The sequence below is a fragment of the Pteropus alecto genome, unplaced genomic scaffold (assembly GCF_000325575.1).
Source record: "Pteropus alecto unplaced genomic scaffold, ASM32557v1 scaffold101, whole genome shotgun sequence".
Lineage (NCBI taxonomy): Eukaryota > Metazoa > Chordata > Mammalia > Chiroptera > Pteropodidae > Pteropus > Pteropus alecto.
Window position 1 is genome coordinate 3,056,367 of NW_006432945.1, and position 12,329 is coordinate 3,068,695.

General features: G+C 39.7%; 1 protein-coding gene across 1 annotated transcript; it reads right to left on the reverse strand.

Moving 5' to 3' along the window:
* Nucleotides 1–204: 204 nt before the first annotated feature.
* NEK2 (NIMA related kinase 2) lies at nt 205–10,800 on the reverse strand. Its single transcript, XM_006907702.3, has 8 exons — nt 10,597–10,800; nt 9,503–9,720; nt 8,972–9,212; nt 7,365–7,447; nt 6,446–6,572; nt 5,328–5,547; nt 3,617–3,742; nt 205–1,094 (listed from the first exon to the last, which is right to left on the reverse strand). Exons 1-8 carry the CDS (start codon nt 10,690–10,692, stop codon nt 868–870), a joined length of 1,338 nt encoding a protein of 445 aa, XP_006907764.1. The 5' UTR covers nt 10,693–10,800; the 3' UTR covers nt 205–867.
* Nucleotides 10,801–12,329: the final 1,529 nt, after the last annotated feature.

Here is a 12,329-nt window from a genome sequence, read left to right on the forward strand (position 1 = left end):
ATGTCCCCAGACATTACCAAATGTCCCCCGGGGGGCAAAATTGTCCCCAGTTAAGAATCACTGGCTTGGAAGGTTAATGAGGTGGGTAGTAACGTGTCATTACTGCTCTTGTGAGCATCAGATAGGCATTCTCTTCCCTCCCCTGATGCCAAGTCATAAACACAGATCCCCTCCAATGAGATCAACTAATGTAAGAGACATAAATATAGGAAAACTAAAGAATTCTTTTATTTAGTGAGAAAGGAGTAAATGACAGCCAGCTTATATACAGTTAAATAGAATAAAAAAAAGAATATAGACATCACAGTGATGAATTTTCACAAAGGTGACAGATTTGTACTACAGAGCAATGGAATATTTATAAGCAATATTTATAAGCAATATATCATGGTATTAGTGGCTAGTTTGTATCCAATTAGGTTTTTTCTAAGCTCTAGAACATTTAAAACATTAGACTTTAAATTCTAAATCTAGACATGACAATTGTAAGTACACCACTCAGTCATTTAAAACTTCTAAGTGCTACTCCTGGGTAAATATTTTTTTTCCTAACATTATTTTTCTCCAACATTTAGAATGTAACATTTCATGTTCCAGTAGTAATCACACATAGGATTAAAAGTCCAAGCAAAAAAGTGTCCTTCTTTCTATAAAGTGTTCTTTAAAAAAAGGGAGAAAAATGAAAGGTATGGACATTTTATACAACTACTGCTGAAGAACAGCGAAAGCAATTCCAAAATATCATGCTTGCTGTACAGAAAGGCATGGCTCACAGAACCAAGTATAGCAAGCTACAGCAGTTGAAGATCAATCTTTAAGGGGTTGGCAATATTAAATACCGTACACGGCTCTGAGTCTCTTGCCTGGCTAGCGCATGCCCAGAATCTGTCTGCTTTTCAGCTGGTAATTTTTTTCAATGTCTGACAGGGCCTGAGCGCGCAGCTGGGCAGCATGAAGCCTTTTTTTCAGGTCTTTGCACTTGGCTTTGGAGGTGAGCTGACTCTCAGAATTCTCACTCCTCATGATGTTCTCCTTACTCTCCCCACTGAAATGAACTTTCTTCTTAATTATTGAGGATGGAAGATCAAAAAGTTCTTTAGGAAGAAAGAAAAAGAAAAAGGGTTTTGAGTTATTGGAGCAGGAATTCAACTTCTCTGTGTTTATCATACTTATCAAAAATATTCACTCTTTCAGTACTTGTTTTAGTTTCTTTGGAATAGGAGGTCCTGAGGCCGGTGGAAATCGATCAGCCTTTTAATCCACCGTGCTGAAAAAATAATCCTGGAGTGTGGCAAATATCAAAGAACATATGCTTGATTCTCTCCACGATCAACTTTTCTCTTAAGGTTAAATGCACTAGGGAGGATGGGCCACAATATAAAACTGTTGGAAATCAATGTCATTTATTTCTATTCTTGAAAACGAGTGCCATTCTACCTAGAACACATTACTTCCAGAAAAGTATGGAAGGAGCAGCTCTTTCTTATAGACAGCACCTAAAGCTTTGGTGAAATATTTAAGAATACTTACTTCAAAGCAGATTAATTGACCAAAAACTTATTTCAAAAGAACCTAAGCAAATTGAAGTAAATCAAGTAACAGTACAGTGAAAAAGGTGACTTGTGCTTTTTACATGAAAAAAAATTTATTTAAAGTGTTAATACTATTAGCTACCTACAGACTATTTAGAGGTTGGGCACCTGCAGGCTTGAATTCCAGAACCTTTTTTATTTTTCCTTTGTGCTCATTTAAAGGAACTATGTTCAAATATTTACTGGGCTTATTGTATGGGCCATTGTGGACCAAACAAAGGCCTTATTCTCGTGGGAGGAGATACACCATAAACAAACAAACAAGTCATCTGAGAAATATTTGAGGGTATGTGCTGTAGGGGAAAATAATACTGAGAAAGGGAGACAGAAGGGCTGGGGGTAGTCGCAGTGACGAGAGAGTCTTAATAAGGTGACTGAGCAGAGACCCGTTGAAAGAGGAAGAAACACCACTAAGAAGCCATGAAACTATATGGAGGAACAGGCTCCGGGCCAAAGAGACGCAAAGGCCCTGAGGTAGCAGAACGCTGCACAGAGAAATACGGCATTCCAACTGTCCCATGAAGCCCTGCCTCAGCATTGTGCCTGCTTCAAAGCACCCTTGATTGCTTCAGATTTACCTCCATTGTTTCGAACGTCTCCACCTTTATAACCACAAATACCTACATATTTATAAACAATGTAAATTGTAAATCTTACTAATGGGATAGTTTTCTAAGAAAGAAAAGTGTTTTGAAAAAGAATTAGTATTTCATAAAATAGACTAAGGAGAGCTTTAAATAAAAAAAGACACTGTTGCTCACAGTGAAGATCCTGACATTACTTAAGGCCCTATTGGGGATAATTCTCAGCAATCAATGGGTTTCAGGTATCACACTCACCCAGATAAATATTTTTCCTCACTCTATCACTGTAACCATGATTTAAGTCTACTTTGTCTTTATGGATGTCAGTGTGAAATCTAAGAAAAGCTGAAATAAATATTACAAAAATTCAGGAATGATAAATAGCAATAAAGAAGAAAAAGAAGATATTTGAACAGAGATGAAGCCCAAGTTTTATATAATCTTTGTTTCATTTACTTCCATCACTGGTTTCATTGATTCTCATCACTTATCACTCTAAAGTTACTGTAATAATCACACTAACAAAGTAGTTTTTTTGTCCTGTTTACAAAATGCTGGTCACTGAAGTGATCAAATTCTCTCTCAATTTATTCAAAATAGAAATGAGCCTTCACACATGCTGGTATGAGGAAGCTGTAAGAACTCTTAAGTTTCACTGGAAAACTCAAATACTCAATTTTGAAAACCAACAAAGAACTTTTAAAAATAATCTGCCATGAAATCAAGGGGAAAGACTGAACACCTTGCATTTCCCATAAAGAGTAGATTAAATTAGATTGAGAGTTTCTGTGAAATGGAGGAATCCTGTTGGAGTTGATCCACCGGTACATACACACTAACCACATGTCACTCAAGCAGAGCGCTTGGGACAATGCCCACCCTGGGAAGGGTGACTGTCTACGTATGAGACCTGTCTATATACACGCAGAGCATATGTAGATATGTAACAATCAAATTCTGACAAATACATGTTTCAATTTGAACAGATCGTAGCAAAGATCTAAAGTAATGGCCTACTCTACAGTTGGCTTATCACGCCTTGTAAGCCATACTTTTTATGAAGGATATGGCATGTATTATTTGGGTATGTAACAACAGTAAATGCTAGGATTTTTTATTGAAAATGGAGAGAGATGTAGAATTCTGTTAATGTGCCCAGAGAAAAATCTAAAACAGCATTATTTTTAAATGTCCTAATTAAAAAAAATAAACATCAAATACTAAACATGCAGTGTGATAAAGTAAACGAAACTGAAGACGAAACCATTATGACTTATTGCTTCAGGCCTATGAATCCAGTAAGTAAATCATTGCTATAACAATTCTTATTTTCATTGAAATATAAACTGAAAGGACTACCAAAGCCCCTTGAAGGCAACCCTGGTGCCCACTTCTCAGCATCCGTAGCAGCAGCTCTGTCTGCTGAGTTGATTCTCATACCTGGACCACTTGCCAGAGACAGGAACTTCTGCTCCTTCAGCAGGCTGTAATTCTTCAACAGACTTTCTGCTCTCACCAGTTTATCCTCTGCCAGTCTCTCGCGAACACAAAGCTCTCGTTCCTTCTCTTTAAAAAAGAAATGGAACGAGAAAAAAAGAAGTTAACAAGTGGCTTTGGGTATAAAACAACTCATATTTGGTAATCTTAACACTTCTCCTAGTCACTAAGACTAGCTTGCCAGAGCAGTGATTAGTCATGCTTTGCGAAAGGTTTCTTACCGTACAACCAGGTTAACCTGATTGTGCTAGTTTTTAATTCAGTGTTTTAGCGTGTTGTATGTTGTCTCAGGTTTTCTTATGGAGACTGGTTTATGCACAAGTACAAAGTTAGCTTCAGCCTGTGGTCGTTGTGTGGGAATAACTCATTTGGGCGTGGGGGGGGAGGGCAGATAAAAAATTAACGCCATCTCTGTTCTCCACTGAAAACAGGCAGCAGCTGTTTTGCAGGCGTCACCTGGCCTCACAGTGCAACCCGCCCCACCTTCTTCTGGGTCAATGACAGCACCCAACTAGAAGGGACAAAACCACAACCCAGTCAGGAGGTACCTCTTCAGGTCAGTAACAAAGGCTATTTATTTTTTCATGGCCCAGAATTCAGGAAGTTCAGATTTTAGTTGCTATACGAAATTACAAAACACTGGTAATCCCAGTGTTTTATTTTTTACAGAATTGTTTTGCCAGAAGAGTCAAAAAAACGGTTTCCAGGGAAGCATAGGTTATATATCTACAGAAAGCCTAAGAGTACCACACAATTATCATTAGAAAGTAGAACATTAATGAATGCATTGGACTCTTCATAAATACATTTAAATAGAAAAAAATTATAAAGTCTGCATTGGACTTAAAGCTGCAGAAGCAAAATCAGGGAGCCACGAGGGTGGTAAGGAGACAGTCACAGCCCCATCTCTTGTCTTTCAATGTGAAAATGAGGAGCCTCGGACCTGTTGCTACCGTGCATAATTCTAAAACCTTTGGTAGCAGCTCTCATTTTGGTGGAGTAGAGATTTTCACCATCAAAAACTAGCACCTCATCAGAGTACTCACACACCTAGACCATCCTGTACCCACATTACTGAATTGCCTGAACATATCTAGTCCTACATACTGTAGGGATTTAGACCCGGACTGTGTTGGATCAGCCATAACAGAAGGTATAAGTAATGGTTTTTATTATGGGAGGCAGCAATTCTTTTACAATGTAAAAACTTTCGGGTATAAATGTATTAAGAAACAGAAAGGAAAAAGTAACAGTAAAGTATAAAGTCTACATTAAAGTATACACTAAAGTCTACAAAGTCTATAGTACAGTGTAATGTATACATAATGTTATATATATATACCATGTACTCTCCATGAGGTAGACCTTAAAGTCTATAAAGTCTTCAGTAAAGCGTAATGGCTACTGTGGTAGGGCCCTCAAGGTTAGTGTCCATCAATACTGTGATAGCAATTGATCTTGGACAAAGAGTAAGCTCAACATGAAGGTGCCAAGAAGCTTGATTTACATGTCTTACTATGCATACTTTGGTTTCGCAAGTATCTGTAAGAATGTTCTGACAGAACATACACATGCGAAATACTCTGTTGACACAGATTTCACACACATCACGACAACCCTCCTGGAGCTCTCCTTCGCTCCACCCCCGACTTACGCTCCAGCCTTTCTTCTCTGGCTTTGAGGGCTCGCTCTCGCTCCTGTAACTGTATTTCCTTTAGTTTCAGCTCACTCAGTACAGGGCTGGAATCCTGCAACTTTTCTGGTTCTCCTAACCTCCGCCCCCTTCTCTCAGGATTTTTTCTTTGCTCTTCTGCAACCAAGTCAGCTATCAAAGGGCTCTCCAGAATGTCTTCAACAGAAGGTCGATGGTAATCCTGTCGGAAAAAATATTCAGTGTTATAGTCAGATTTCATAGCAGAATATTCATCCTAAAAGGGAAGTTACATTAAAAGGGCATATATTTCCAAGGCATAAGCAAGGACTCTTTTATGGATGGGCCTTAACCACCTGGAAAAATAAGTTCACTGGTGGCTTTAATACATGAGGTTCTGGGTCCACAAGGCAATGCAGATTTTCACTTATCTTTGCTCCCCCTTTAACTGAGAAGGCTCCACCCCTGTGCTGGTACTCGGTGGCACTGCTAGGGTCTGTTTAAGGGCAAGTACTGCCCTTGTATCTCTAAACTATGGCAAGCAGGATACTCCCTCATGGACCTTCAGTCATATTACTTTGCCTATATCCTTCTCTGTAATCCCACATGCCCTTAACTTTTACATCAGCTTGATTCCTAGGACAGCTCCCTCCCCATCCCATGGCCAGATTTTTTCCGCATAATCTCTGCATAATCTCTTTATTAGAGTTATTTCCCCTCTACTCTTTTTAGCTACCCCTCCCCCCACACGCCCCTATCTCTGGTCTCTAATTTCTCATCTGGAGCTAAAGGCAGAGTAATAAAGTCTTATGTGGACCCTTCCTGTACCGCCTACCACTGTGAGGTAGACTAGGACAAGGGAGACTGAGGAGTTGGATCCTCTCTGCAGTCTTTGTCTTGTCAGCATGACAGAGAGTGGGAAGAAACAAAAAGCAGACGGTAGGCCAGTAAGGATAAGCAATTTGCCAAATTCACATGTTTTCACTTGTGTTAACAGAGTAGATCTAGCTAAGGAAATATATTTAGTGTTTCTTCAGTCTCATTGCTCTACTAGAGAGAATACGTACTTCGAAATTTAATTGAGAGATAGACACAGAGAGATAGAATCTTATAATCTTTACCTTCAAATTTAACATCCTTGTAATAATGTCATTCAATTCATCAGAGTAACGGTATGGAATTCGCCTGAATTTGCCTTCTCGGATCTTCCCAGCCAATTCTTTCTGGTTGAAAGCTGTAAATGGAGGCCTGGAGAAAAATAAATAATGTAAAAATGAAAATAGAGTAAAAACCAAATCAAGAGCATAGTTTAAGCTCCAGCTGGTACTTATGTTTCCACTTCTGGGATCTTTTTCTACAGGTGTGTTTCCCAACCTTGGCACTAATGACAGTTGGGGTCATATAATTCTTTGTTACGGGAGCTGTCCTGTGCATCACAGTACGCTTTGCAGCATTGCTGGCCTCTGTCCACTAGATGCCAGTAGCTTCCCTAGTTGTGGCGAACAAAAATGTCACCCCATGGAGCAAAACTGTTACCCTCCCCTCCCCGCATTGAGAAACACTGCTCCACAGACTAGCTTAGAAGGAAGAAAAGAAAATCTCCAAATCTCCAGACCTATCCCCTAGATCTTTGTTTAAACATTTCTTGCATAGGTCCGCACTGAGAACCACTGCTCTACAGACTAGCTTAGAAGGAAGAAAAAGAAAATCTCCAAATCTCCAGACCTCTCCCCTAGATCTTTGTTTAAACATTTCTTGCATAGGCCTGACCTATTTGCTCTCCCCTGGAGCTAAGGACCAGTCTAACAAGAAAGTATCTAACTAGGTTAGAAGCTTGAACAAGTGAAGATCCAGTCTTAGGGGTTATATTATTATTTTTGTAAATAACTTTTTTAACCTGTCCATCTGCCTTAATTTTAGCCAAGGTATGATTCTTTCAGACTTGAATGTGCGTGGATGGTTAAGCAGTTGAACCCAGTGAAAGGTGACAAACCTCTCTGGGTATAAACCTCACTAGGAATCTGTCTTTACCATACTTACATTAATGCACACAATTCGTACAGCAAACAACCTAGTGACCAGATATCCGATTTCTCATTGTAGGACATGCGACTCATTTGTTCCTTCAGGGGAAAAAAAGGGTAAGAAAGTAGGAAGAGTTACAAGTTTATTTTGTTTTAAAACTTATAAAATTACCCCTAAGACAAAAATAGAAACTTAAAGTTTGGTAATATTTGCTCAAGGAAAAAAAAAGGAAAAAAATTATATTATTACTATTTTATACCTGCAATAAAAATTTCAAAATACAAAAAGCTGATTTAGCTTATGTCAGATCTTGTATCATAATAACAAAAGATGGTACTTTTTACTTCATCTGCAAATTTCTAATGGAAAAAAAGGCAATGACCTTATCCTAATATACTTTGTCATATAGAAGTCGTTCATTTATTTTTCCTTCACAAACATTTACCGTTATTATAGACGAGGTGCTGACAATTCAAAGGTGAACATGAGAGGCCTTTACCTTCACGACATTCATAATCTAGAAACTCCATTTTAAAAGAACCAGAGGAAATTTAAGAATAATCAATACGTGTATCTAGCTTATATTTAAATGGATATAGACGTAAATGGCTAATTGAATTATTTATATAGTTTCCCTTAGCCCACTCTATAAACCACAGAAGTGACTAAGATCCTCATTTCCTATTTAAATTGTTTGCCTTTCTTCCACACATGCAGTAACAAGTCTACTACAGCTCTTATTCTCAACAGAGGGCACAGAGGCAAATACCAAAATCTTAAGGAGGTCTCTTAATGTTTTAAAGTCCAACAGGTGTGTCTGATACCATTTCCTGACAATCAATTCCATAGGGAATGCTGAAGTGATCTAATTACAAAGGTAGGAGGGAAAAGGAACAAAAGAACTGTGCAGGTTTCAAATTTTCCAAGGACCACTTCTGCATAATTTTCCTTTATGTTAAAGGCTTTCTGTTTGGAATTTGATCCAGTGAGAAAATGACTCTGGTAATGTAATCTTAGCAAAAAACAAAATGATTAGTTTACAGTTTTATGCTGTAGTCAAACTGGTTAAATAATTAAAAATGATTTAGAAAATCCTGGAAATGTTTGTGAACTGCCAAAAAAATTAATCTCTCTCCATCTTTGTCTGCTCAGATTTCATATACAACCCATTGGTGCTATCACCTATTGATTCCAGCTTTTCAAAAGCCATCAGGCAATATCTAGGGAGCCATAAGTGGCTGACCCAACAATTTCATTTTGAGAGCTACAGGCCAAGGAAATAACCAAAAAAGGAAGAATAATTCCTATGCATAGCAGTGCTCCTTAGAATTATGATAAATTTTGGAAACAAAATATCTAGCAATAGAGGAAATACATAAGTAGGTAGACTCTGCAGCCCCCTTGTAGGAAATGGTAACAAAAAAAAGAACACAAAAAATTAACACTGTGAAAATATATTATCTGAAATTAGTAAGCCCCCTGAGCCCTGAATCTCCATGCACAAGAATTATCTAGAGAGTCTATTAAAATTACTAAACACACAAATAAAAAACTCACTTTCCCTATATTTGAATGCTTACAATTAAGAGGTTTAAAAAGTATCTAAATTCTGAAATACTTACAGGAGACATGTAATAAGGTGTGCCAACAAATGTTTTTGCAAAACTTGTATCATGGTTTAATATTCTAGCTAGCCCAAAGTCTCCAAGCTTAACGTTTTGCTTGCCATCCAGGAAAACATTGGCTGGTTTCAGATCCCGATGTAGCACAGTGTGACCGCCATCACTTCGTCTGTGACATTCCTTTAGGGCCAAAGTCAATTGAGTCATCACTCGAAGAACAAACTCTTCGTCTAAGTATTGTCTGAAACCAAAGCAGTTATACAGCATATAACTTCTGAATAAAACTTTTATAAAGATGAGATTAATGTGAATTATCTAGTTTTCAAAGTGTACAATAGAGAAATGAGTATCATATTTTGTTATGAAATATGGGTGTTGATTCCCAGGAATTTCCTGAAGTACTGTGGACCCACCAAATACAAAAACACTTCCACATACATGTCTAAGTACTTTATGTCTGATCCTAAAACAAGATGCTCAACAGAAACAAAACCAGGCCCATTTTCAGCTTACATTTCAAGATTAACTTACCTTTCCTTGGTTCCCTTTGTAATTACACTGGCCAGGTCCCCTCCTTCACAATATTCCATTACAATGTACAGCGTTGTGTTGGTTCGGTCAATAATTCGATCATAGTAACGGACAATGTTTGGATGTTTCAGTTCACGAAGCAAATTCACTTCAGAAACAAGCATTTGTTTTTCAGCTTCTGTCATGGAGCCATAGTCAAGTTCCTTCCAAACTAATATCTGTAATAAGAATTTCCCAGAGTAAGAATGAACTCATTATACTCAAAAACAAAGAGTAAATGTTCCAAAATTTAAAAATTACTTCCCTATTAAATAGATCATACAGTCATCATCTACTTGAGTTCGATAATCTTTAGGACCCCTGAGTTTATTTCCATCCTCTCACTGTTAAGCAGTAAATAATATAATGGGAGAGAGGGCGATGAGGCATATTAGGCCTCTCCCAACCCCTTACCCTCACTTGTTTCGTGGGAGGTTGGCAAAATGCACTTTGCTCAAAGGTAGGGCAGAGACAGTCAAAGTCCCTGACCATTCTAACCAGCCTAGTTTTCCCAAGGTGAGTGAGACCTGAGTAAAGATCCCTCCATCAGCAGCCAGGCGGTTTCCTCTCTGTTGTTTCTTTCTGTATCAGCTCAACCTACACACATAGGAATATAGGAAAAATGGATCCAAAAAGCCGAATAACAGGTATTTTAAATGAGCTCTGACTGCAAGACAGAAAGCTCCCGGTTCTGGTGGTCCTGTTCCATTCTCCTGTCCCACAGCTCTACTCTTCATTAAAAATAGCTCAGGAGTCAGTTACCTGTCCCCACTGGAAGGCCCTTAGCAAGTCAAAGCAAGAAAAAAAGGAAATGGAAGAGAAGGGGAAAATAAAAGAAAATATATGTATGTGTATATATATTATATATATTTTTTCGAATATATATGTCAAAAGAAGCAGTCTCCCATCCCATCTGGGGGAGATGACTGACTCTTCCGGGCACCCAGCCTTGGAGACCCACAATCCCAGGCCTCTCGCTTTGGCGGCGGAAGGCGCTCGCCACGGGCTGTTGATAACGTAACAGGGGCGGGGGCAGGGAAGGGGCCCGCGCTCACCTTGCCGTCGCCCTTCCTCCGGATCTTCTGGCAGCGACCGTAGGAGCCCGTGCCAATGGTGTGCAGCACTTCGTAGTCCTCCGCCCGGGTCGGCATGGCGGGGCCACCGCAGGACCCCAGCAGATCAGGCCGCAGCCGTGAAGTTACAGCCAGCGAGTCCGAGGTGCAGCCCCGTTTAACCGTCGCGGGCCCTGGCCTCGCAGTCTATTGGCCCACAGTGAAGAGGCTTTGCCTCTCTGATTGGCTAAGAAGAACACAACCCCCTAGGCATCGTGGGAAGGCGTATCCCTAGGCAACCTCCTCGGCGTCGGGATCGGCGTCCTCTTTCTTCCTCTGGGGAGAAAGGGGCGGAGCTAAATGATCAGGTGGGTGGGGGGATAGAAAGCGGCCCCAAGCGGATTTCCGCAACTATGTCCCTCTGGCTTAAGTCGCCAAAGTAACCGAAGTCCAGAGACCTCTCCTCAGACTTCTTTGCACCCTCCCTTAACCAACTGCTTTCTGACCTTTGCACTCTAATCTCTCGGGTTCCTGTACTCTGCAGGTGCCCTCTCCTCTCAGGTTCTGGTACCCTGAGCCTTGGCGGGGTCATGTTGAAGATTTAGGAAGAGCTAAGTACAGAGTTTAAAAGTACGCCCCTCGCTGAAACGCTGACTACAATGCGGGACTGTGCCAAGCAATTTACATTGTCTCACATATTGCTCAACACAATCCTATAAAGCAGAGTTTAGTATAATGAGAAAATGGAAGCACAGAAAGTTTATTTGCTTTAGTTTCAACAGCCAGGAAGAGACGAATCAATACAAAAACCGTGGATACTCATAGTAACGATTTAAAGGTTACACATGATTTTGTGCAGGGTGCAGTCATCATAGACTATATTTTTGAATACCGAATTTAGAGTCTTGTTCAGCATGCAGAGGATGTGTACAAACCCTCAGGGTAGAATATGGAAGTCCTGATGTTTTAGAATACCAGAAGAATATGGTGCTCTAAGGCAGACAGGTTTATCTTTAAGACACCTACGAACAACAACAACAGTCTACCAAATAGGTTATCTGGGGTGCTGAACACATAATTAATTGACAATACTTCGTTGAATGTAGCCTCTTCTGGGCACCCACAGAAACTAACGTTTTCAGCTCACCCAGCCATATGGAACAGTCCAATTTTTACCTGAGAAAGGGGGCCTGGAGACCTCCATCCAAGGATGGGTGCATTACCGGAAGCCTAATCATTTAGGAATGCTCAAATAGGTCAATTTTCTTTAAATATCTGTTCAGAATGGGATTGAAAATAACTTGACTCTCTATTAATAAAAATTACAAACCTCTTTATGTTAAAAATAAATTTATTATATGCAGTGAATATAACATAATTGGAAATGCCAACCAAGAGAATTTTTAAAGTAACATTCAAGGGCACTGTCTTACCTCAAGGGAATGAGACCAATTTAGGTTTCAAAAGTTATGTAAGAAGCTACAAGTGGCTGGTTTAATTGGCACTATATTTTTTATTTTAGTACCTCTTAAAGACTGACATCCGTGGAGCTCTTTAGCTGGCCTGCTCCAAATCCAGTCCCGAACCTTCTCTCTGGCCACTCTTCTGCTCTCACCCTTTGCCCTAATTCCCCAAACCTGGCACACCTTCTCAGCCCTGCCCCCACCACATTTGCACCTGTTATTCCATTTGTTTGGAATACTATCCACCTGACTCCCTTATCCACTGCCCCACTC

Excerpts from the sequence above, each read along its gene's own strand:
- NEK2 (XM_006907702.3), bottom strand. The coding sequence starts at position 10,692 with ATGCCGACCCGGGCGGAGGACTACGAAGTGCTGCACACCATTGGCACG. Across the intron at positions 7,448-8,971 it reads CACCTTATTACATGTCTCCT|GAACAAATGAGTCGCATGTC; the intron begins GTAAGTATTTCA and ends TTTCCCCTGAAG. Across the intron at positions 6,573-7,364 it reads TACGAATTGTGTGCATTAAT|GCCTCCATTTACAGCTTTCA; the intron begins GTAAGTATGGTA and ends ATTTTTCTCCAG.